This window comes from Diadema antillarum, unplaced genomic scaffold (assembly GCF_040938485.1).
Source record: "Diadema antillarum isolate AM-2024a unplaced genomic scaffold, OU_Dant_1.0 seq00001841_RagTag, whole genome shotgun sequence".
NCBI lineage: Eukaryota > Metazoa > Echinodermata > Echinoidea > Diadematoida > Diadematidae > Diadema > Diadema antillarum.
In genome coordinates this window covers 6,988-33,894 of record NW_027272513.1, presented here as the reverse complement: position 1 = coordinate 33,894, position 26,907 = coordinate 6,988, and the positions used below count along the sequence as shown (strand labels likewise).

The window sequence follows — 26,907 nt, the reverse complement described above, 5'->3', positions numbered from 1 at the left end:
GTGAAAAAAGAAATGGGGAAATACTCCTTTAGAACAGAAAGGTTTCCACCAAAAAAACATAAAAGTGAGATCTCTGGAGTTTATTTCTCACAGCAATATGAAATGGCCAAAAAAAAAGATTCAGATCCATACTTTCGGAATTTTTTTCTTTTCATTAACATCTGTTTGTTCATTTTTTCCTTTTTTTTCCAATTGATATAGTCCCTGGCAGAGAACTGGGGCCGCCTCCCCTCCAGCGCCCTCTATCAGCTTCTCGGAGATAGTGAAGGCGGAGTCAGAGCAGGAGAACTACCTGGACAAGGCAAAGAGCAAGTCCCTGGCTCAGATCCAGGTATGGTGGAGTTTTCGTAGCATGCACCATGAGAATTTGTTGCCCTGATTTATAGCTACTCTCCGAGGAAAACAGAGGAGAAACCCTGCGTAAGAAGAAGCCCTGTAGGCACAAGAATGTACCCTAGAAATAGAGAAATAGATCAATCCCGTGGTAGAAAGGTTAAATGAATTAATTGGCCTGCTTTTGCAGATTAGCCCATAATTTGAGAAGAGGAATTGTAGGTAAGTTACTAAAGTATGTTCTGCAGATGAAATTCTTGGAGGTAATAGTGTGATTAAGCTAAAAGATATGAAATGTATAAAAATAGAATAAAAAACAACAACAACAACAGGCAAAACAGAGTATTACCCTACATCCATTTTGATGCTTATTTGGGTGGCTTGAAAAAGTTGGATACCCCAAATCGGGAGAGGTGGCAAGAAAGCGTGAGAGCTGTTGCTGTGAGATAAATCTAGTCACCCCCCGTATTGGGGACAGACCTGGATTAAAACTGGTATGATGATGATGATGATGACGACGACGACGACGACGACGACGACGACGACGACGACGACGACAATGATGATGATGATGATGATGACTGCATAAAAATGTGATGCCTAGAGTTTCATTTGATGCATGTGCTTGTGCAAAACTAAGTTTCCTTCATGTTTTTGTTCGAATTTTCTTCATGCTGCATTTTTATCAATTCATTTGATTGCTTACTTGGTTTCAATATGTCCATAAAAAGTACATCTGTAGGGCCTGATGTATCTTTGACATACATCTTCCCTTCTGCATTCACACATGAAAAAAAAAATGCAACTCACGTAATATTCACCATGGGAATTGTAAACTTTTTTTTTTTCTGGTTTGAGAGTACCATAGATGATGTAGACATCCAGTTTAATAGCATCACGCTCCATTCGTCGCTGGCCATTAGCTACACTTGATTTGATGCATCCTCCTCTCCCCTCCCCTACAATCACCACCATCTTAATATGGAATGGAATGGAATGGGGTGATTCAGACGGGTGTGGACAGAAATCAATTTATCATATTTCCTTGCATTTACAAATGTTTGTTAAGGGGAGGAAAGCATTGGTGTGCTCTCTCTCCCTCTCTCTCTCTCTCTCGGTTGTTGCAATAATGCTTTTGTTTTTCTTTTTCCTTCCTGGTGAATGGAATGTAAAACCAAATTTTAATGAAGCTTGTTATGAGCGTCATATCTGTCGATGTCGCCAGTGATAACTTGAATGCAGTTATGACCTTTTCTCTTATATTTCCTCATTAAGACACTCACACACACACACACACACACACACACACACACACACACACAGAATCAATGAACAAAAAACAGCAACCTTGCCATACATAATGAATAGGACGCACCCTCCCCTGATAATGATTTCAATACGAAACTTTGTGAGACTGGGACGCAAACTATTGTTGTACAAATGATATTATTTTAGAATTCCCACAGGGTTGATTAAAGCTGAGATTATTCTCACGGTCAGTTAACATAGATTTTTATATTGATATCTCAAAGTATCTCTTCTTCATGCCTCCTTTACAGATCGAAGAGAGGGCCATCGAGGAACTTTTGGCTCATTATCGAGGTGTGGGAAAACCGGATGAGTACATCACTGTGGAGAGGGTGCAGAACGTCATGGCAACCCCTCTCTGGAAGAAAAAAACTGAGGGCAGATGATACAGGCTTGTCGTCATGGCAACCCCTCTCTAGAAGAAGAAAACCGAGGGCAGATGATGCAGGCTTGTCGTCATGGCGACCCCTCTCTGGAAGAAGAAAACCGAGGGAAGATGATGCAGGCTTGTCGTCTCCGTCGATATATGAATGGATATTTTTATTTTGATTGTTGACTACTAATAGGATGCACAAGCTTCTTGCCATCCCAAAACTAGCAGAAGTTGATTATCTGCAGCTTGGCTTTTGCCATGGCATTATCATTTCTCTCTTTTTTTCCCTTTTGTTGTGGTGTTATTGTCTGCCTCAGAGCAGACATCTCGAATCAAAGTCACTGCGTATTCCTGGTTCAGGAGTCTTATGGTGCTGTGCCCAAGATAATTTAGACAGTCCAGTTCAAAATGTATTAGATATCTACACTTATACTTTGCATTTAAGTCTGCTTACATTTTTGCCTTCATGTGTACTGTAAGAAATGCTTGCACCTGTGTCAACATCCATTACTCAGTTTGTTTGTTTATTTTTGTCACAATTTGTTACAATGATAGGAAGTGATATCAATCTGTTTCCAAAAAGAGGTTTGTCTTTGAGGAGAAAGAGCTGACAAAGTTAGAAATCAATCTACTAAATTTCATACTTTTGAGTGTTGATTATGGCGATAAACATGGAGTCTTAGTATTTTGAATCATTTTTGTGTAGAGAGCACAAGGATATGATTCAACACTGCAACAGTATTCCTCCAAGTTGTGCTTTTCCCTTTAGCCATTCAGTCATCTCTATACTTAACCCTTTCCATGCCAGGGACTTTGGACAGTGTACACAATGCTATGGATTTTCCTTCACTCCAAGTACACAACGGGTGAAGATGTTTGATAGCATATTATGTAATATGTGTGTGCCTTGTAGTTGTTGACTCAACTTTGTCTCGTCCATCCGAACAATCGATTTATGAATGATACTAGATGTTACCAAGAGAGCTCAATATTCATGTTACAGGATTTATATTGTCTTCTTGATACATGTATGAGGAATTGACACATCACATAGATAAACTACAATGTTAATTGCTTTGGGAGTGGGAGTAGATATATAGCAAGAGAACTACAATATTGCATATCATGGAAGAAGTTTCATGATGTTGCTGTGGGTTTGGAAGTTGTCTACCTGTGTGTTTGTTTGTTTCTTCTTCTTTCTTTTTTCACTAGAGTTCTAACTTTGTTTTTTTTTTTCTACAGGCACTGTACTGATTCCAAAGAGTAGTACTACTGCATGTATCTGTGTACCCCAAACGTTTTTTTTTTTTTTTTTTTTTTCGCTCTGGATGCACATATAGGTGCCAGAGGGATGGTGGATTGCTATGACTGCGGTGAGGAAAAGAAAATTAACTTTTTCGGAGCCACCACCTCAAAATGTCCTCGGTGCTGTATTGAGACAATATGCTGATGGCTGATGGTAGTGATACGAGTTATGTCATCATTATGTTAATGTCCAGCCTATAGTAGTTACTAGTAGAAATGTTTAGATGAATACAGAAAGGAAGAATATAACAAATATATTTATATATGTACAGCCTAGCCATTGAAGGCTGAAGAAAGAGTCTGGCCCTACAAAACTATCAAGAGACATGACTCCACTGTTGGTAGATTGACAGGGTTTTTTTGTTGTTCAATCATTATGCCTCTGTAAAAATAATAACAAGAAAAGGAAAGCACAAAACTACACTTCAACCGGTCATTTAAAGGGCATTATCAGACTCCTGTGGTGATATCCAGTGCATATTACCTCTCGGAATTAGCTTGAAAGTGACACGACAGTATTAAGCATTTAGAGTTTACCGTCCTTTGTGTTTCTTGAGAATATATGCCTGCCAACAGCTGAAATGAAATGCACAGTTCTGTGTTTATCTGAGGGTAGCTGCTGTGGTGCATACACAGTCAAAATGAATGTTAAAGTACACTTCGTATTTATAAGAGCACATTTAGACTGACTTAGGACTTCAGGGTTTATTTCTATCTTTGTATAGGTACTAAACTGTCAAGCTAGCTGTTCCTGCAGGCAATTAGGTTTGGAGGTAGCCTTTTTTATGTGTATCCAATCCCACATAGCAGTGAGAGCTAAGCTGAATATATTTGATGTTTGGACGGTATGTATGTCACTGTTTTTCTAACTCATCTGCCAGAATTATCAAATGGTGAGAAGGATTTTTTTATTCCCCTCAAATTTTATTGCAGTTGACTTTTATGCCACCCATTGTGGATGAAAGTTATTCAGGTCTTGTACGAAGGGAACTGTAGATTTCAGTGGGAATTTGAAGCTTGTACAGGGAACATTCTAATCTTTTATAGGTGTCTTCCATATCCCTTGATAAAGTAAGAAACATATTTCCTGCGTGCAAGTGGTATATGATCACAAATGGAATGTTTTGGTATATTCACTTCAATTGGCAATATATGTTGCAAGTGCCCAGTAATTAGTATAATGTTTGTAATGCCTCTTTCTCTCTTCCTTATTAGATTAGACGTAGTTGCACTATATGAGCCAGATAGTGCTTATATGTTTCTGCTGTAATATTGCTCATTTGCTTGAAGGCTTTGATTGCTACAGCACTGTGTCGAAAACTGTATTCTCAATACAAATCCTGGTGCCAACTGGCCAATGTATTTCAGGGGATGTCCTCTAGTTTATTTTTGTTTGTTTGTTTTGAGATGAGTGTTTGTGAAATGAATATGATCAAGGAAAGAAAGTTATCTGCAAATTTTTCTGTGTCATTTATTGTCAAAGTTTGTGTACCGGTACTAGTTTGTGACATTTTTGGTGCCTTATGGAAATGACTATCTATGTATATTTACTTTGCATTGGTGTTGGAATGTCTTATGACTTTGAATTTACAGATATATTTATGAATACATTTATGTACATGCTCATAATTAGATTGCAAGATTTTGGGGCATCACTGTCATTTCATCAGTGTGGATAGAGGAGTTATATCCCCACAAGTTTTCTTGTGGGATATAACTTTCGCAGTACATTGCAAACAAGAGTGGCCCTTTTGTGGTGTGTATGAGTACTACTTTTCTTTTATGTTCATATTTGAATGTACTCCTTTTATGAGTAGCACTAGTCAGGTCACAAGCCTTAGAACTTGTTACCAATCACATGCTCCCCTGAAATAGATGGTCTTCAGAATTGAAATATCATAATTCAGAGGTGATCCTGTGAGCTAGGAAACCAAAAAATAGGTCCTCCCTGAGATGCTTGTAATGGAGAGTGTACTAGTATTATGTATTTCCTACTATTAAAATCTTCATGCCGATGGTCTGAAGGAACTGACAGTGTTGTGGGTGAAAAATGCTTCCTTGCCAAATAAACCTTCCCACAATAAGAACACGGCTGTAATGTTGGAGGACATTGATTAAAGAGAGGAGAGAGCTGGCTAGCATCATTTTCATGTTACTCCTTTCCGACGTTCCTTTCACCTCTCTATGTATAAGCGAAAGTTGATTTTGTCAGAATGAAATTCTCTAGTGGAGGGAGGGCAGTTTACCCTGTACAAAAATTGAGGATAGTGAGTGCGTAGAGCTATTATGATTGAGTATTGAATTTGGCTGTGGCCACCATGGTAGTAATTGCATGCCATCTTATGCAACCACACACAGATGGCTTGAAGTTGTAGTGGTCCTCTCCACTGAGCAGAGAAAGCTCATGGGGGAGCGTTATTTTTTTTGGGTGCTGTGTAGTCGAAGCAGGGACAAAAGAGGAGTTGTTGCCAATTTGCATACTGTAAATCCAGAAATTTTTGCGTGCATTTTGATTTTATGTATTTTGCTAGAGTCAACTCAAGATATGCAGAATCAAAATGCATGAGAAAGTTCTTGTCTACACTGTATGCATTGAATGCCAGTGGCAATTCATGAAAATTTCAAAAATGTCATGCTCCTAGTATTTCTGGTTTTACAATGTATTCTGGTATTTCTGGTATACAGTTTATGTGATGACAGTTATGATCAATTTATTTGAGAGCATATTTTGAGCTCTGCTTGACATGACCAGTGCGGATGATGAGTTTGTGCTGTTCTTTATCATTGAAGGGTGAAAATGGTGTACATGTATTATATTTTCATTCAGAGTGAATATTCTTGAAAAATCCTTCATATCAAGAGTCACAAGGAGTGTTGAAGTAGTTATATATTGACTTTTTGTGTCGGCGTCTTTACTTGACCATGATTACAGCTGTGTTGTACCTTTGATGTATTCTTTTTTTCTGCATATTTATGTTTTTCTTGAGTAAATTGTGTTCCTGGTATTGTCATATTGTGAAGCCAGTATTTACCAGTAAAGCATAACTCGTAGATTTCTTTTTTTGTTTGTGTTTTCTTCAGCAGCTCATTTGAACACACTAGCTGTGGTTTTACCAAGTAGTATATTTTACTGGTTTGTAGACAACCAGTGATAGTAATGTGACAGGAGTGCTACCAACAAAGATATACATGTATCTCCGATAATGTAGATAAAGGTGTGTTTCTGATATTGTAATAGATAGTTCATGAGTCTGTCTGAAATGAGACAAAAAATGTGTGATGTACAATATTTAGACAGCATCTATAAGATGCCCATCTATCCGTGAGGCCAGTACGTGGCCTGAATATGAAAGCAAAAATTATTGTAAATACAAATGTGTAATATTTTTGAGACTTTGAAATTAAAAAGTTTTTCCCTATCAAGTGCAGACAGCTTTGCATCAGATGTTTTTTATTCTTCTTCATGCAAGAAATGCTGGTGGAATTTGAGGTGAAAGTTCTTAGACTTCAAAGAAGCTCATGTGGTTAATGCAGAGCATCATTGTCAGAGTGTAACACACATATTTTTATGGTTTTAATACAAGATGAATTGCATGCCTTTTCGGCTAATTGGACAAAGACCTCTTTCACTTTCAAACATGTCACCTGAAAATATCATCATATCACAAAATACATGTATGTGTGTAATATTCTTCAACTCCAGTGACACATAGGTTTATTAGAGAAAATAAAAAGCATTGCCTAACTTTTTGTTTTTATTTGTTATTTTTGGGAATGCCTGTGGCATCATGTGGTCACTTCCATGACAAGAAACCTTGAAATGTCTCATGCATTTTTGGACATATTTATTCCACAAGTCATTGAAACAAAGAAAAAAATGTATATATATATGTATATATATATGTATCCATCTATCTATCTATCTATCTATATCTGTATATATACATATAAACATGTTGCAAATTCACGTATTGGCTTTAATATAACGAAGAATCAAGAAATAAACTAGTAATGCATTATTTCGCCACCGAAAATTTGAGTACAATAAACTCATTCTTTATTGGCGAAATAATGCATTACTAGTTTATTTCTTGAATTTGTTATATATGATATTCATTATCTTGAAAAGGAAAGAGATATGTTTAGCTCATACAATGATCGCCCTACCCGAGAAATGTATCCCTTGATTGTATAATTTAATTTTGCTGTACCAGGGATGTTTCACAAAGAAGCCAGTAAGTTGATCTTAAAAATTGACTTGATATGGTATGCCACTTGTTTCCGTCTTCAGTTTTATCACCTTTTGAGCATTCACTCCAAATTGTATATTTACAGAAACGAATCCTTTGTCACTTGTTTTAATCTTGTCTACTAATGACTGCATGAAAAGGTCTCCAAAATTTTGATTTTCATCATGAAGTTAGAACAACATTGAAGACACACACAGCATACCATAATTTTAAGTTGGTCTTAACTTTTAAGATCAACTTGATAGTTTCTTAATAGTTTTATCAAAGGACCAGATTTGCCTCTTCTTCTTGCTGCCTACCCGTGTGATGCCACCATGGAGCTACTATAGCTTTGTAATGTCACTTTTCTCTCCATCTGTTGTACAGAGTGTGTTACAGCAGAATACCGAAGTGATGATGTCACAGTATGTCTTGCTACAGCTTGGGTTGGAACCAGGTACGCACAAATAAACACTCGGGGCCCTGTGAGGTTGTTTGGAACCAGTTTCCATGGCGATGAATGGCCATGACATCACACTTTGGTACTCTATATCATAACATTGCAGATGACTTTACAGGTACCGGTACTTTAAGTGCCCATGTTCCATGCCTGAAATTCGCTTTCTCTTTGCAAATTCTCGGGCTAGCCAGTCCGTGCTCGGGTTCAAATGGTGAGTGTCATTCAAGAGTGACAAATATATCCCCTTCATGAGCTATCCAGGATTATTCCAGCAGGACAGAGAGAGAGAAAAAAATCAATACGCAGTGGCTTGCAGAGCACAATACAAACAATAGCACAGAGTTGAAAATAGACTTGCCTCAAAGAACAGCGAAAGAGGGAGAAGAAGGACACTTCATTGCTTGTCTCTGGAGTATTAGGCCAAATCACCAACAGTTATTGAACCACTTGTATTGCAGAAACCCCCAAGCATGAAACTCTTTACTTATAATCAGAACACAATTTGATTCATAGACACTTGATTTTGGATACAAATGTAATGATGGGGGAGGGGGCATATATTCATACATGTGTGATTTATATTCCACAAGACAACATACAACCACCATGATGTATGTTGCTGTTTTAAAAAGAAAAAGAAAAGAGAAAAATAGGACCCTATTGGAAAGAATAATTTGCCCCAAAATGCTGTACACATGGAAATGATAGTAGTAACTCTTAACGTGGGCATACTGTATTAACAAATCACAAAATCAAACAACACTAATAACAAAATAAAATTTAATTTTCTGAGGCCAGCAAAGGAAGCCAGACAAGTTAAAAGACAAGTTTGTCCCAAATGATGTATGTATGGATTGAGTAAATGCAGCAATAATATTGTAAAACACATCAGTGAAGTTTTAGGAAATTCAGACAATCTGTTAGAAAGTTATGAATTTTTAATGTTTGAGTGCTGTCATTACTGGATGAGAAGACTCTAATAGTTTGTGACATCACTGCAGGGCATCGAGATATTAAAGACTAGACCATTCCACAAAATTTCATATTTTATGCAAATGACACATTCCATGGATGTGTTAGTGGTACATTTTAAGGATTGTTTCGTTATGTGGCTTTCTGAAAGAGGCAAGTCAAGTGCTCAAATTAATTCATTTTTCTAGTAGGTATGTTGAATTCTGTGTATATTTTCTTTATATCATATTATCCTGCAGTGACGTCACAAACTGTCTTTTCAAACAGCGATGGCGGCACTGAAACTCTAAAAATGCAATACTTTTGAATCACATGTCAAATTTTCCTCAATTTTAGTGATGTGTTCTACTGATATCGCTGCTTTCACTCAATCCACCTCTATATTTGGGCTTTCGTAGGACACTAGAATACTCTGCCGCAAACGCTGTAGCTGTCAAGTTGCGTCCTACAAGACAGAAAAATGCCCTCAAAAATCGCCCACTAATTCACATTATTCATTACGAACCAGATGTTTGCAATCTTCAAATGTTTTAACGCTCTATGCGTCTCTGTTTTGCATTTTCATTGGCACTTGGTGGAGATTATTTTTTGCGAGCGAATCTCGATCGTATGCGATCCGCGGGAACTTGAAAAGTGTTTGATGTTAGCCGACGAAATTTATAGACCAATACATTTCGATTAAGTATGATGGTTTACTTGAAAATGAATCAATCCCCATCCGCATTTGTAACAACAATGTGACGAGTATTGAAATCATTACTTCTGTGCATTCACTCAGACCAGTATAGACAGAAGATTCAATTGACAAAAAAGCGCATTAAAGCGACCAAAAGTGCGAATTTTTAGATCAACAGTTACACAATCTGTGCAGAAGATTCCTGTCAACCCCTGTTTTGAATGGATTAGACTACTGTATGTATTTTACTGGATGTAAACTAGTGCTGGCGCGCTCCCCTCTGCGAAGCGAAGCACCCGTGCAGGTGCCAGGTACCCCTGGCTTCACCGAAATTGTGTACGTGAGCGTACAAGTGGCGCGCCATCACAAGCTGTGTGAAAGAGTTTCGTGCGGTGCAATGTTGATGAAATGCGATAGAACCTCAATTTGGATGCGAAAAAGGTCTTGTGGCGTGTGTATGTAGCATGCATGCTTACAGTGTATGAATTGTGCAGAAGTTGCTTGGGCAACATCAACACTACTGTCACTGTGCAACCCTGTGGACATGGACTGCTAATTTGGAATTAAAGCTGCTCCTTTTACCGAAGTACGTTTTTTAACTCTGCTGGAGGACTTACTTTCGACACACATTTTGGTAAGTGTTACCATGCAACTCGGTTATTGCCATCGGAAAGTTCCGTGAATTCGTATGAATTTATGATTTGTGCAGCAGGTCGTGCTGCCTGATATTTCCCTGACCGCTGCGTGAGGGAGAGGGAGAGAGATGAGATGCTTTGTCCTGATCGTGAGCGGCTTTGAAGAAGAGGGGGTGAGTCACCTCTTCTACCCCCTAAAGTGCTGGCATGCATGCGGGCGAGCGATGGTTCACGACTAGCGTCAATACACACGCATACGAGTGATGATGATGATTAGACTACCTCATTTAATAACTCTAGTTCTGGTAGTCATATTTTATTTTGCTTTATATGATTCAGAAATTAGGATTTGGGAAAAAATGCTTTTGTGATATTTAGCATTGAAAAGATGGATTTTTGCACAAACGGGAATCATCATAATTAAACAGGATGTGCCTTTTTATTAGTATTTTATAATACCTCTATTTGGCTTTCAAAGAACAACCCAAAGACAATCTCAAGATCTTCATCATATCAGAATTATCACAGTCCAATTTCCATTTTTCGCCAGCCCACTGGCTGTACAAGACCCAAAGCAACAGCTATTGTTTACATTGTAACACTTACAGTATTTGTATCCACAAGTGATGGAATCATCACCCATAGAGACTGAAAAACCTGTCATTCAGGAGGAGTTTTCGAACTTTTTTAAAAACTTTTGCTGTTCTCTGGAAGGGATTCCATGAAGCGAGATTTCGTCTATTCCACAGAACATATCCCCCATGATAGTCTATACAGGCCAATCCTTTGGAGTGCACATAGTGATACATCCCTTCTAAAGGTCTACAGCATTTAAAACCTTTCGAGGTGTTTTTTTTTTCTTTGATATTAATGTTTAATAGCAAATGAGTATTTAAGCAATTAACAGACAGCTGGCTCTTAGGGATACAATCAATAATTGAACAAGCTGCATATTATCATAATAATTTGTATTTTTTCTTTTTGTTAGTTGGAGGTTGTTTATCTGTTTTGTACACATTGAACAATTTTGCTTTTATATATTTTTCTTTTGCAGTGTCTTTTTTTGGAGGATGGTGGGGTAGGAAAGGGGGGGGGGGGGATTCTTGAACAATATTAGCGTGCACTCATTTTTAAAGTCCTATGTTCTACTTTAATATGATCATGTTATTTTCGAATTAAGCCAGGCTCAATAGTGTGGTGAAGATAAAGTGCATATTGAAATCAACATGTTGTGTTACTTGAATTTCAAGATTTTGTCACTTGAAAAAAGGGGAAATGATGTGCACAACATAAAAATTTGGAGTGCATACATGTAGATGTCCAACAGCTTCCAAACTAAAACCATGTGCAGATGGAGAACGGCATTCTGTTTTTGGTACTTGCGGTTATGGAGCAAACATCAGTGAATAGGTTCTTTTTGCGGGTCTCAAATGATATGATAACATTGCGTGAAGACTTAAAAAGCAAACAGTGAAAGTGCAGGGCCCTGTTTTATGAAGAGTTATAATTGATTTTATGATTGATTAAATGTTAAGTCTATGGCAGCCTGTGTGGAAAGGAAATTAATCATTGATTTTATCTTTTGATAAAATGGGGCCATGATATGCCTGGATCACATTGGAACTAATCTTGTGACTTGTCAATTTTATGCTTTCCCCAAGAAATAGTGGGACAAGCAACTTGCCATACAATGTAGATGTGTGTTATGGTACAGATCGATTAGTTTATCAGTGCAGTTCAAAGTTAATATTTTCATAACACAACAATGAAAATTTGATCAAAATTTGATGGAAAATATGGAAGTTTAAATACATTTTGAAGTTGTGCTTATATTTCAGGAAACAAATCTTGAACATGCAATATCATATGCAAATAGTGAAGCGATGATGTCGTCCCCTCACAACCTGCCATATGGCTTGTACAATGTACGTAAAATTGTGAAATTTTCATTTTTTCATTCAAACACAATTATGGATGCCCTAGTCACAAATCCTTATATACAATGTATCTAGTTGTAGGTCATTATTATTTTGAAGTTATTCAACCAGAAATACATTGTAACATCATGTTTTGCACTTCAATAACATTTTTTTTTACATGATAAATAAAAAATTGTGAGGTGATGACATCACCAGCTCACTCACTTGCACTCAAATCGAATGTACAAGTACTGTTCTGCAGAAATTAACAAGCTTTACTTTTTCAAAACTTCCCTAATTTATATCCGATTTTCATCAAATTTTCACTGTTTGTATTTGTAGATTTTAGTAATAAGTTCTTATCAGAAATGCTGAAATAACTGGACTGGAATTCCTCTTTCATGTTGGGTTTTAAGCTCATTTATATGTGTATTATTTAATAAAGCTTCCTTCTGAAATGGTCATTGTGTACATAGCATAACAATAAAAAATGTCAATGAAAGTGATTTCATATCAACAATCATGCATATATTTTGATCTTGTCACACTGAGCTTCATTCATGCGAAATATATTAAATTTGCAAAGATGACAAAATGCACAAATATGGATACATTTTTATAAAGGGTGCACTAAAACTGAACAGTTGCGTCGATCATATTGATGAGTACAAAATATTTTTTACAAATGGAGATGAGACTTTTCAGCATGCATTTCAAATAGTAGGGATATTTTGTTTAGCAAGTGTAGCAAAAAGGCTGCTAAAAAATGTTTATCCAATAGTGGCGAGCCAATGGAGTAAAATGGAGTCAAAACGGGCCTGAGCTTTCGATCCTAGCAGAATCTTCATCAGAGGCAGAAACATGGAAATTTTGTGCCTCTGACGAAGATTCTGCTAGGATCGAAAGCTCAGGCCCCTTTTGACTCGATATTTTGTTTTTTATAGTAATGTGTGCATCTGCAGTGTCATCAAGTGTCACCAAATAGGAGATCATTATGCACGGGTAGAAAAATGGGGCAACACCTACAGTAGACAGGTTAGCTTTGAGTTTCTTCCACAGCTTTACACCACATCTTGCCTTACTCCTCATCTTATACAGCCGAGCCATTTCCCCTGCATCTGTCGTGGGGGGAGTGAGAGTCAGACGCATAAAAACACATCGCCTCACCACCGCGGTTTCTAAGTCCAGGGGAATTCTCGTAGGCAGCCGCATGCCCCATTCACGTCAGCAAATGGCGATCAAATATGACATGTCGCATTAGGCATTCATATTAAGCACACTACTCGGCAGCACATGTTCAGAATGTAATGTACTTGCACGTACAGTGTTGTACTGGTTTGGGGACAGTGTTGTCATTCTTCCCCCTTTATGAACAAAAAACCAAAAAATTAGCAGGTTTGAAGGGCAGAGATACTTGAAAAGATTTAAAGATTGACTTTGTGTTAAGCATTCCTTTCTTATTGTATAATGTTTGTACTTTTAGGGCCATGTTTCATGTGTTCTGATTATATAGATAATGGGCAATTCCATAAATGTGTCAACCAGCAGGCCAAATTTTCAAATTGAACACACCTAGCTAAATGACACATTAATTAAAAGAAATAATTTGTGCTAAGGTCAAGGTCACAAAATCCTTTTCAAACACGAGAAAATATTAGGGGCACTTTGATCTCCCAAATGCTATCTAATTGTTTTTGTTATATTTTCCTTCAGTAAATGTGAAATTTCCACTTCTGGTTTTGTGTATTTAAAGAGTTTAGTTAAAGTAAACAAAAATGTGTTAGTGACTATCAATTTGGCCCATGTAATTACTCTGTACTACTAGTAATCGTTTATTTCAGCCCATTGGGCCATGTACGTCCATAACAAAACAAAAAAACACATGTTTTTTTAAGTTTTCAAAAAAAGAAAGCACTCAATAAAGAGGAAAATACTAATGCAAAGCAAGCTCATAACCCTCTTCTGAAACAATCATAAAGAAACTTCTCCTCTGTTATAATTAAGTAGTTAATTATTGTTTCAAAAGTGTACATCTGTAACGTGTACGTCTGTAACAGACACATACAGTGTGTATGTGAGCTTTATGATTCATGAGGAATGATTTGTTGATTTTATTTTCTGATGTCTATCTGTGACTTAATTGAAAGGAAGTGTGGAACATCTTGATACCTACAATTAAGTTGGAATACTCGTTAATTAAACTAATCAGCAGTGGTTTTTTTTTTTTTTTTTGAGCGGAGGTAAATTGTATTGTACACATATTCAGAATTTCCGAGAAAGACCTAGATGGTAATGCTAAATTGCCTAGATCTTTTATCTTTTGGTCACAGTGTACATCAGGAGACAGAGAGTTAAAAGTGGCCTCTTAAATGCCATAAAACAAAAAGCGTTGTTACAACTGTATTAATGCTATCATTCTTCAAATGTACCACATTTTATAGTCAGTTAAAGTTGAGTGTGTTTTCAATATCTTTTCAAGCAGTTCCACCATGACATCATCAAAATACATCAGTAATATGCATTCTGATATTCTTAGCAACCAGGTGCAAGTTAGCCATAATGATAATGAGAAAGAATGTACTGAATGTATGTTCAAAATATTTTCTTTTCCTGGAGTAGTTTATTTCTTTTTTAGTTTCTGCATATTAATATCAAATACAAAAATGTAATACTGCACATCATACGAGAACATCAGACATGACCAACTATTAAAATGAAGAAAAGAATGATGTGTTAACTCAACAGGCTTCTTGTATTTCTTTTTTTTTTTACACTGATATGTCAGTATTGTGACTGTATGATATTATTCTGTATATGTATGAATGCGTATGTACTTACTGTGTGTATGACAAGTACAGATAATTAGTTTCATCGATATCATTGTGCTGAGTTTCAAATGTGATTGTTAATGTGCAGCTGGTCCCCCTGGAAGACCAGCAAGACCATGAAGGCTGAGCTGAGCAGGGCAGTCCATCCATTACACTTTATCTTCAGTTTCTGATATTGCATCTTTATTACTTTGTGATTTTACGATGAATAAATAAACAAACAAACATCGCCACCTCATCTAAGTTGCATTTGAGCCAAAATTATAATTGTGGATAACATTCATGACAAACTTCAAAATTCTGTAGCCTTATTTTCAGCCCTATTGTATCTTTGAATGAAAGTTTTGCTAAAACTATTGTTTGATTCAAGATCAACTTTATTTTTTTCTCCATCTCCAACATAATCAATTGTACAATTGTACATCAGCAAGGCTGCGCACTGGCACTGGTTCGACAGTCCGGGACCTGTAAAAATCACTGTTGGACCAGTAACTTTTTTCAAGAATGGACCAGTAAAAAATTGAAAAACTGGGTAGCTACTGGTCTGAGAGGCAGGTTGGACCAGTAGAAAAATGGGTTATTGTGCAGTCCTACACTTGTACAATACACTGTACATTGTACATGTAGGTACAATATGATTAAGGAAAGAGATGTCAGTATAACATAGGAAATCAAAAAGCAGGGTACATTGTACACTTGATAAGAATGAAAGAAGTGAAGTGTTTGAGGGAAACATAATTTGGGGGATGGAGATGGACTATTCTGAAAAGTCATGTTGAAACTCATAAATGTACACGTGTATCTACAATGTAAATCAAAGTTTGAGTGTTGTTGTTGTTGTTGTTGTTGTTTTGTCCACATCAACTCTATTACTTAGTGCCAGTACCAAAGAGTAACCCTTTTTTGTGCACAATGACAATGGAACTTGAGAGTATTCTGCTTGTGGGAGGGTTAAAGGTAAAATATAGTTTTTATATTTTAGCAGAAAATGTTGAATTCTGCATTCAAATATTTAATGGACACCCCTATGCATCTACCGTATGTGTGAAATGTTGCTTTGATGACACAATTTCAGTTGTGAAATGACATACTGTACTAGCCAGAAAGGTACACGAACAGGACTGTACAGTGTATTCCATTACTCCATAAGGTATTACAATCTGAGTGCGTACATATCTGATCCTGGTTGGAGCTTAATTGATTGGACCGTAGCAGTATTTATTGATCTTTTGTGTGGGAGTAAATTTTCAAGTAAGTTGTCACGAAATTTTTGCAAAAGCAAGGACAATGGATCATCTTGAATTTATGTTCTTCCTCCAACTGAACGAGGGAAGGCACTAGATTATTGATTCAAAGATAAAACTAAGTTGTGTACCCGCAAGCTGGAACTCTTCTGATCTGAAAATAAGTCTCGACTCCAAAATAACTCATATTCGTGGGGAATCATGCCAGCCAGACAAATTTCTTGGTAGACAATTATGTTTTGATATTGGGGCATATTCCAAATAGTGGAACATGATTTTGTTTTTGCCCTTCCCAGGGCTATACCTTTAACTTTGAAAGGACAGCCTTGGGGACACATAGAAAGGCAAATATATTGTCAGGCCCCATGCTGTATATTTATAATGTGCAGTTCTGAAGAAATCTTGTTATGTCTGGAGTGATGTTGGCCCAGTTCTGGAGCATGGGAGACTGTGGCTCGTGGCGCACTCTAGCCATCCCTCACGGGGATCCCGCGTACCCGCTCCGCTCCGACAAGATTCTAGTGGTCACATGACACATTATCACGCCAGGACGCATCATGGATAATGCAGGCAGGCAGGCAGTGCATTGCATTGCATTGCATGAGAATAGGCCCACATTTGGGTAGCATGTGCTTTTCGTTCTTTCTTTCTTTCTGTTTTTTCTACTGCACACACCACCGCCAGTCTTCATTCGTATAGATGCTTGAGCCAAGACATGCAGACTTACATATTCCCCCCGGGGGAAAACTTTCTTACATGTAGGAATATGTTTTATTCATCACAACATCATCAGCCAGGAGCTATTCTGCCATCAATCCAGAGAGGGGGGGGGGGGGGGGATCGAGAGAGCGATGGGGACTCGACTAGGTAACATGCAATTCCTGAACTGTCTTTGCAGGAAATCATAGACGCCAGAGAAATCCACTTCCAAAATTATTCCCCAGAGCGACCAATTTGGCTGCTCTACAGGGGGAGTAATATCAAAATTCTTGCTCATCGATTCGCCATCACATGTACATTTATGCGTATAAGTAATGCTTCAGAGTTGATGATCAGCTGAAGATCTTGTCTTTTTTGGTACAAAAACATGACATTTCCCTGAGGGTAAATGATAAAACTGCATGAACATTTGACAAGCCTGTTGATTATCATGTATAATCAGTACTTCTGTTCTTTAAATGTAAATTATTGTTGCATTGATAGGAAAACAAGGTTAAACTGTATCGCTTGTAATGTGTATTAGTGACAACCTGAATGGACAGTTCACCCATACAATGTAGACGTTTCACCAGTACACATGTAGCTGTGGGGCTGTATATTCTGAACATGGAAGTAGTCTAAATACCATTGGGATTTGTATGTGTAATAGGCTGTTACATGTACTGTATTTCATTGTAACTCATATTGATTAATGTTAATTAATATATTGATTAATTCCCAGAATTACTCAAATTCAGAGAAACCGCCAAATACCGGACAATCTGAGCCCCTTACCTTCCCCTCATCCCATCTTTTCCTACCCCACTCCCTGTCCACCGGATCCCCTCCTTCCTACCCCTTCCCTCTCCCAAAACACAAACATACATTATTACAAGTGTACAGTGTATCCTGCCTTGCAGTCAGTTCCAATCAAGCTCCCATTTCCTATTCATGTACCACACACTGAATAAGAATTCAACAGATCTCCAAAGTTGCTACCAATCAGTATTGCTGGCTCTTACAGACAGAGCTCTAGGGTGGTACAAATGTACTTTTAAACCTCTCAGGCATTAGTTGGCCTAGAAGAATGGCGTTTATCATAAATTATAATACTACACCTTTTTGTGGGGCTGAGATCTATCCGTAATAGATGCGGCTCCCTGTTTTCGTCCCCCATCCGTCCGCTGCCGCATAAGACCCAAATTGAGTGTCACTTGGCGTACACGAGGCACATGACAACAGTCTGACGTCAAATTCGCAAGTCACGCCCAGCCTGGAAAACAGCATGCACTCATGCCCCAGATACCGACCTCTATTCTCAACCCAATCGCCACCGAAAACAGGTATTTCGCGTACAATAGCAGTGACACTGATCAAGATAGTGATGTTCTGAGGGTATCCTGTGTGCTAATTATAGTGAAATGTATTATCAAAATTCATAGAATTTTGTCTTTTTGCACTCATATTTTCCAAACACCACATGTGCGGGCTTGAATTGTGTGTCAGGTGTAGATGATATTTCTCTGGAAATATTTTACTCATTTGCAAGCATCATGAGGCCACATAACCAGGTACCGTCAAAACCAAAGCACTTCATCATAAATATCACGGCGCCACAGAAATGTGATTACCATAAATGTGACTCCAAGACATGATTTCTTGCAGCCATGGGCCTCCTTTGACGTATTTTCTAAGACATGTTGCAAGTGAGATTATTTCTCATTTGCAGGGAAACATCGTTGTAGTCACTTGATCAATGTTGTTCTAAAATTTGAACTTTTCTTGAAAGCTGTGCTTGTACTGATGTGTGGCAAGATATTTTTCAGATCTATAACATATTTCCAGTGAGCTGATGTAATATGCTTGTCCTGAAAACAGATTGGAGATTTTCTCTTTTCTTTCATTTGTCATTTTTGTTTGTCATTGCGCAACTCCCATCACAGCAAGCTTAAAGGAATGGTGTAGTTTTAGTTGGTTTTTGCATGGCAGAGGTATCTAAAAGCAAGATCAAGGTTCTTATTAAAGGTGGGACCCACCTTTTATTAGGACCCCTTTGTTTTACTATCTCTCAGCCATTTCAAACTGATTTTCATCAAATAAACTTAGAATACCTGTTAGAATTGTATGCTCTTTGATATTATTACACATGTGGTGTCTAATTATTCAGCAAAAAGTTAAAATCAAAATTTCCCATCTCAACCAAAACTATACCATCCCTTTAACTCTTTATGCACTGAGGCACTTAGCTATATAACTTCCCTAGCTTTTTCATCAATTGGTATTCTTTTAATCCTGATGAACCTGATCGTAAAGTTAGCAATAACACTTAAATGTTGCAATGTGTGTCAGTCAAATAAGAAGGTCATGGTGACAGATTAAAGATTAAAGGGGATTAGGTAATCTATGCATTGGCAATTACGTACTGTAGTTTCCACCTACACTGTAAGATGCCAATTGGCTGAGCAAGCACTCCAGTGGATATGCCAATTGGCAAATAAATAAGGCATTTAAAAATGTATTTAAGAGGAAAATATATACTACATGTTTGTGTTCTTGGAAGAGAAAAGCATTATAAGTCTCTATTTTGTTAAGTTTGATATATGGTAGATTTATATCTGGCAGCACTTGGTTGAAATTATTGGGGGGGGGGGGGGGGGGGGGGGAGGGGCAACAGAGTACCCCTCAGGTTCCAGGACATGGGACCCAATGTTTCAATGTAAAGAAATGTTCAAAAGTATGCAAGATTTCAATCTACACTACGCGTTGTGTAGCATCAGCAGTACCTACATGTATTTGGCATAATGAGAGTAAATGGTTTATTTTTATGTGATTCCATGTTTTATACTTTGCACCAGTGGGACCTGGACATTGACAGACGCTTGCTGTTAACTTTATACGTAGAAGAGGCAGAGAGGACAGAGCACACACACTTGTAACCCGTTGAGAATGAATCCTGTGTATGACATGTACTTGGGCAAGTGTCTGTGGGAAATGTGTGTTGTAGGAAAATCAGCCTGTCCTCAACTGGTTGATAGTGTAATGTGCTCTTTAAAATGCCTTTCTTAATTACAGCCAGACTCTGCAAAGTATTTGACAGAAAAGTTTAAATGAGATGTTCAAATTTGTTAGCAGTTTTGCATCAGTTACTGTAGAGGTGGAGCTGTCGGTCCAATGACTATAAACATTTACTATGAGAGATCCATTGTATGTTCCCTATTAAACTGTGTAGCTCCGCTTTTATGCTGTAATAAAAGAGACCATTGCCCTCATTGCAGGCTTAGATTGCCTTTTAATGCACTGACATTTGATATTATTTGTTCATTTGAAACCTCCATTGCCAAGGCACACGTACATCTCCACCCCCCCCCCCACACACACACACAATTTGCTATAAGTTTGTGAAGTCCCTGAGCTTCTAATCCTACTTTGAATACACACCCGTGTGCAAATTGTACATACCTGAAGAAGGTACAGTAAACTTGTACCATGGTAGCTTTGTTGGAAGTATAAGGGTCATAGTAATTATTATTTTAGGGAAGTGACAACGGATACATTTCACTCAGGTTGATAAAGTCAAGTTACACATACAGTGTACATGGAAGTGAATTTTCACCTTGAGTTGTGTGTACAAGCAGTTGAAGCCCCCATTTTTGTTGTTGTTGTTGTTATTCAGATATCTCTCTCTCTCTACATAAAAGAACATTCTTCCCATGTTGTACCCGTGGGCCTTTGGTCAATGGCCTGGTACATTAAAACAGGCACGTGCCACATTAATACCTACAGTAACAAAGAGTTTAATTTGCCCTGGGTTGATAGCCAAGTGAGTTTGAGGCGAACTGTTTCTTTTTCTCTCTGTGGAAGCTGCCCTCTATAGTCCGCTCTCTGTCAGTTCTATGCCATGCCGCAGCATGTTACTGGAAATCACATTGCTGCCTACATGTATACATGCATTGCAGAAGTGCCAATGTTATGCGAGATGTGCTTGTTGTGTTGCTCCCCAGAAAAGCACAGGTGTGCACGTCAGTCTCATATAATGCCTTGAATAGACTGCCGCCTCTGTGAATTACACGTATTATATAAATCAGCAGTGTTTCAAAAAGGTCGCAATAAAACGGACACGCTTTTTTACTTCTTCTGAGGATTTGAAAGTGCACTGCCTGCTCTCAGGGCTTCAACAGCATTTATTGGAGGGGAGCAATCCGACCATGGAATGCATCTCAAGCAGAATGACAGAGTGTAAACTGTGGCACATTTTTAGGTGATCAAATCCTCGGCAGATTTTGCAGTGGGCTTATAAAGCCCTACTTTCAGTGAGGTAAGTTTTGGAAAAAAAAAGGGGGGGGGAATGGCATATTAATCTGAAAGCATGTTTGAGATGTCCAGGAATGCTGCGCAGTTTGTAGCAATGTTATGAGATGATATCATGATGCATTATAGGTGGACAAGGTGTCTTCATCGAGTATGCCCATTCCGTATATCGGACCTGGACACAGCACACAACCATGCTGTATATCAGTGAGTCATTTGAATGTTTCCTGCAGGTATACATAAGTAGGAACCCACCCCCCCCCCCTTCACTTTCTGCTTCTACCCCACCCCTACTGTACCTCAGGCCAATGATTGCAGACAGTATTGAGTGCAACAGTGATGCTGTGTGGATGCCTTGAATACAAATGTGTAATTGCATGCATGACTTTTTGATACACATCTAAGGGGCATCCTGCAGTCTTTGCATGGCAAATCTTGGGAAGTGTTAGAAATCAATACCTGTCCATACCGTTATATCCCCCTCCCCCCAATTGATCCTAATTTTGGCTGCAAGTATGCCCCTTGTTGTTAGTGGGCTTTTGTTAAAGATAGATCTCTTCATGGAGGAGGTGCCTGTGTATGTGTGACGCGCACACTGCAGACAGTGTGCCGATGTTTTCTTTTCATTGCATCAGCCTTGTTTTATACTGCAGAGACATTTTGTATGGCACCCCAGTGATCAAGCCAAGTCCCATGTCATGCCTACAATGTACTTGTGTGTATTAACCCACTGAAGACTATAGTCCCAACTATACATGGGCAGGCTTACATGGGAAATAAATGTTCATATTACAGCAAAATAGGCTCATCCTTAACAGGTTAAATACACTGGTTTTGAATAATTACTGTTCTCTTTGTACCACCTGTTAGGCTTCGTTTTAACATGAGAGAGAGAATCACGTTTCAAAATGCGTTTGGAACGGTGTTTGCAAACGTGGTTTGAAACGCGATTCTCGGGATGCTGCGTTTATCTAACCATCCTACAATTGCTATTCGAGTGGTGTCACTGCGCAGCTGCTTTGCACCGTTTGACCCGGGAAGTAAAGGTCAACTGCATATCACCAAACATGCCTCATCAGTCATACACAAATAATGGGCAGAGAACACATCCGGAAACAGGTGGGATTTGACCTTAAGATATTAACGCGTTTCAAAATGGCATTGCGTTTATCTGCTCACAGAACGGCGATCGTGGTCTAAAACTTGTTTCAACACGCCCTCTGAAAGGCGCTTCAAAACGGCGTTTCTAAATGCGCTTCAAAAGACGGTTGCGTTTATCTAACCCCTGAAAATGCCTCAAATGTGTTTAGGATTGTGATTCTGCCTCAGAAATTTTTTAGATTAATGCAGCCTTTAATGTTTCTAGGGTTACGCACTGTATAAAACAGTGTTACTGCAATGCATGCGTTTGATTCGTTCAGTATGCCAGCCAATGCTGCTACATCATACGGTATCACTGCTGATATCACTACTACAGTAAACACAGAAATATTCTCCATACATTTAATTTGTACAGATTTCATACTACTTTTTGCTAGAGTGAATTCTTAAAGGGGATGGCTAGTAACTGATCAGTGGGAATCAGTGGAAATGCTGGGAGATGATTGTTCCAATCCTTATGGGATTCATTCAAGAGTTCATTGTATATCTATTGTTGTGTGAAAATGATTTGCTTCAGAACGGTCTCATATTCAAGTAATGTGCAGATTAATGCTCCATCACTGACCAGGGACGCTAACCTGGAAGCATTAAACTGCACATTACTTGAATATGAGACCATTCTGAAGCAAATCATTTTCACACAACAATAGATACAATGAACTCTTGAATGAATCCCATAAGGATTGGAACAATCATCTCCCAGCATTTCCACTGATTCCCACTGATTCCCACTGATCAGTTACTAGCCTTCCCCTTTAAACCTTCAAAAATACCTTCATGATTAAATTTTGTAGTCACTACTACTACTACTACTACACGCTGTATTTCTCTATGACCACTGGTACAGTTTCTAATTTTACCATTCACCAAGTATGTTTCTAGTGACTTCTTTATTTTATTCATATGATGTTATCACTTTATCATACTTGCTCATTCACTATCAATTAATATACCAGTTGTATAAGTTATTGTTAAGTACTAACAGTGCAACTACAACAACTGTACTTTAACAACCAGTACAAAACTACTTTGACTCAGTACTGTTCATACTACTGATACTACTACTACTACCACTACTACTGCTACTACTACTACTACTGCTACTAAAACTATTAGTACTACTGCTGCTACTGTTACTCTAACGGTAGTTAGTTGAAACCGATCACTACAACAGTTACCAGTACAGCTAATCGTATTACTGTATACACGATATATTTCACAATATTTTTGTTTTTACAAATTTCATGAGTCAACTATGTGCAGACTTAATAACTGACAAAAATGAATTGCCTTCTGCAAAAAAAAATTGCAATTGCACCAATCCAAGTTTGGAAATCACTAACTTTTCTCCAGATAATGGATAATGTTTATTTTTATTCCATTACTCCAAATTTTAATCATAAATTCACATGCAAAAAATAATGATAATAATAATAATCTTACAAGTCCCTGTTTCCAAGCTATAGAGCATATATATTATATATTGTATACATGTGCTTTTTTTCAGTTGTTGGCAGATATTCTGGATATTTCTAGCTGTTGAAGCTGCATTTTCCATCCTCATGTATTGTAGCATTCATTTCCATGATAGTTGCTCCTGTGACAATTGCTGCCATAAAATATATGCACCCTATAAAGCCAAACATAAATTCTCCCCTAAAACATACCCGTAACCCTAATCCTAATCCTCACAATAAACTAAATCTCAATCTCCATCACAACCCTAACCCTTACCGTAAATCCTTGGAGAAAATAAGACCAGAGCAAATGTTGTTTCACCATGCATTTCATTTTTTTTTTTTTTTTTTTTTTTTTTTGGGGGGGGGGTGCCGTTATCCCCTGGTGACAAACCATAATATTCTGTTGTCTCTACATGTGTGTCTGTGTATGTGCTGTGTTACAGTCGAACACAAATGCTTGATTCGCATACAATGTGAGTGAGTTGTCGTTATGTGACATTTAAAATGGACAAGTTCACCTTTTACACATGACTGAAAGAATGCAGCAATATTTAATAGTATTAGAATACATCCCTGGAAGTTTGAGAAAACTCAGACAATTCGTTCAAAAGTTGTGAATACATGTATTTGAAGTTTCAGCACTGTCTTCGCTGAATGATTACCAAGCTCACTTAATGATAATTTTTACACTTTTATATTTATATAAATGTTGATTATAGCTTTGTGAAGTACCATACATAGTGATATGCTTGTATATAGATCTATTAAGATTCTTGTAAGCCACATCATTTTTAGTTGCTGTTTGTATCATTGCACAAGCTATCTTTGCAGAAAGATTATCAAGCTTATCAAGCTGTCTTCGCTGAACGATTGTCAAGCTCACTAAATGATAATTTTTACGCTTTTAAATATAAATGTTGAATATGGTTAGCTTTTTGAAGTTCATTGTGATATGCTTGTATAGATCTATTAAGATTGTTGTAAGCCACATAATTTTTAGTTGCTGTTTGTATAATTGCACAAGCAACAAACAGGGTGTCTGTGCCTTAAAATGCTTGTATTATAACCTTCTCTTTCGCAGGCTAGATCTGGCAGCATGCTTTCGGTGAAGTAGAAACTCCACTCACGAGAGAGGACTGTTCAGTCGGAAATTTCCACCATCATCATTATAGAGGGGAACCAAAGGGAGAGTACGCCAGCCAACATGAGTGCGCTGCGATCATTTTTCATCTGCCTTGCTTTCGTGCTTCCATTCCTGTCTTCTGCCGAGAACCAGACGTGTGAGCTCAGCCCCGTGCCGTCGAGGTGCAGCTGCGCAGGTTCGAACTTGACCTGCTCCGGATACTGGCCGAGCCTCGCAGACCTGCAGCAAGCAAACGTCCGCCAGGGCCTCGAGATGCTGACGATCATGCAGAACTCGCGGAGCAGTCTGAGCGGTTGCGAGGACGTGTTTGGCACCTTGCCGGCGCTCAGGAGTTTGGACTTGTCTGACAATCAGATACAGTTTGCAGCGAGCAGGTCTTTTAGTTCAAGCTGCTTTCCAGCTTTGGAGCGTTTAGTGTTAGATGATAATGCCCTCAGACTAGACTCGAACCAAACTTTCACCAGTCTCCCAAACCTTTTAGAACTGAGTCTGAATCAAGCACTGGTGCTGAACCTCACGTCAAAGCTTACAAACACGCTATCCCTCGGGGGCTTGGAGAGACTAGAAGAGCTGTGGCTGAACGACAACCAGCTTAGCGCCCTCAATATCAACACCTTCCACTTTGACGAAAGTCCCACCTTGAACGATTCAAGACCCTCTGCCCTCAGCCGAATCCATCTGCAAAATAATTCCCTGGCCATCGTGGTTCCGGGGACCTTCGAGGCCACGTGGCTGCCCGCTCTGACTTTCATTGACCTGAGCATGAATCAAATTCCGAATCTCGTAAAGGACACTCTCAAGAACTGGGATGAGTTTCCCGAGTTGACTGTCAATTTAACAGGCAACCCACTGGTCTGTAACTGCGAGCTGGAGGACTTTCTTCAGTGGCTCAACGAGACCAAAGTGTCCATTGTGGATGTGGAAGAACTAACGTGCGCCCCAGGCAGCTTTGTGCACGAAGGCCAGGAGCTTGTTTCATTCAAAGCAAATGAGTTGAACTGCACAGAGATTACAAACGTGAACAGTGATGACCAGCTGTCGGACTCCTACATTCTCCTCATCACCGTGCTCAGCATTATCGGATTCCTCGCCTTGGTTATTCTCTTCATGCGACGAAAGGAGATCCTGCGACTGTGCACGCAGATGAAGCAGGCGACAAAGGAGACGTTTGACACGCACCACACGACGTACATCTACAGCGACATCAACCGTGCAACCAGGGACACGCCAGAACACTCGGCTGTAGATGTTTGACAGACACTGTTCCACTGTACAGGTGAGTGCCATTGACAAAGTCCCATCATTTACCCCACCAAAATGTTTCAATATTTCATACCTATGTGCATATTAAAGGTTAGAGAACATCGTCCCATAATTCTGCCAGACACCTTGTATCACCTTGCATCACTGCAAATTTTTGTTACCTGCATCACCTCATTATTTTTTATTACCTGAACTGCTTCTACTGAATAATGAAGTACATTGTATGCGGAGATGCAGGGTTATACGAGGGAACTTTGCAAAATTTGTCAAGTAGGAAGTCGCATAGCATTAGGTCAGCAATCAGGTCACGTGCATGCCACCTTCTGATCAGTTTGATGATGCGTGTTATCTATCATTACGAACTTGAGATTTCCGGCACATCGCAGATTTTTTTACCTGCTCTTATTCTACTGAAAATAGTGTAAATTATGCAGCACCCTGCATCGACTACCTAAAAATGTAGACGACGGATCACTGTGCATTACCTCCCATCATCCATAACCCAATGCGCTTCTACTGAGGAAGAATATGAGGTGTTACCAGTGTGCACATCACGTAATATCATTTTGCAACACCTCAAATGTTTATCA

General features: G+C 38.5%; 2 protein-coding genes across 3 annotated transcripts in view; both read left to right on the top strand.

The window, feature by feature from the left end:
* Window positions 1-2,027, top strand: part of LOC139712679 (inhibitor of Bruton tyrosine kinase-like) — a 33,966-nt gene extending 31,939 nt beyond the window's left edge. Inside the window, exons 20-21 of the mRNA XM_071624481.1 lie at window positions 202-331; window positions 1,893-2,027. Coding sequence (XP_071480582.1) covers window positions 202-331; window positions 1,893-2,027 — 265 coding nt within the window. The remainder of the gene's footprint in view (window positions 1-201; window positions 332-1,892) is intronic.
* An 8,154-nt stretch (window positions 2,028-10,181) lies between these two features.
* Window positions 10,182-26,685, top strand: LOC139712677 (uncharacterized). Of its 2 annotated transcripts, none has more exons than XM_071624479.1 (2): window positions 10,182-10,290; window positions 24,992-26,685. In XM_071624479.1, the coding sequence occupies exon 2, from the start codon at window positions 25,115-25,117 to the stop codon at window positions 26,306-26,308; it is 1,194 nt and encodes a 397-aa protein (XP_071480580.1). In that variant the 5' UTR covers window positions 10,182-10,290; window positions 24,992-25,114; the 3' UTR covers window positions 26,309-26,685. The 2 variants fall into 2 exon arrangements, with proteins under 2 accessions (XP_071480580.1, XP_071480581.1); XM_071624480.1 differs by lacking the exon at window positions 10,182-10,290 and adding an exon at window positions 21,158-21,296.
* Window positions 26,686-26,907: the final 222 nt, after the last annotated feature.

Excerpts from the sequence above, each read along its gene's own strand:
- LOC139712677 (XM_071624479.1), top strand. The coding sequence starts at position 25,115 with ATGAGTGCGCTGCGATCATTTTTCATCTGCCTTGCTTTCGTGCTTCCA.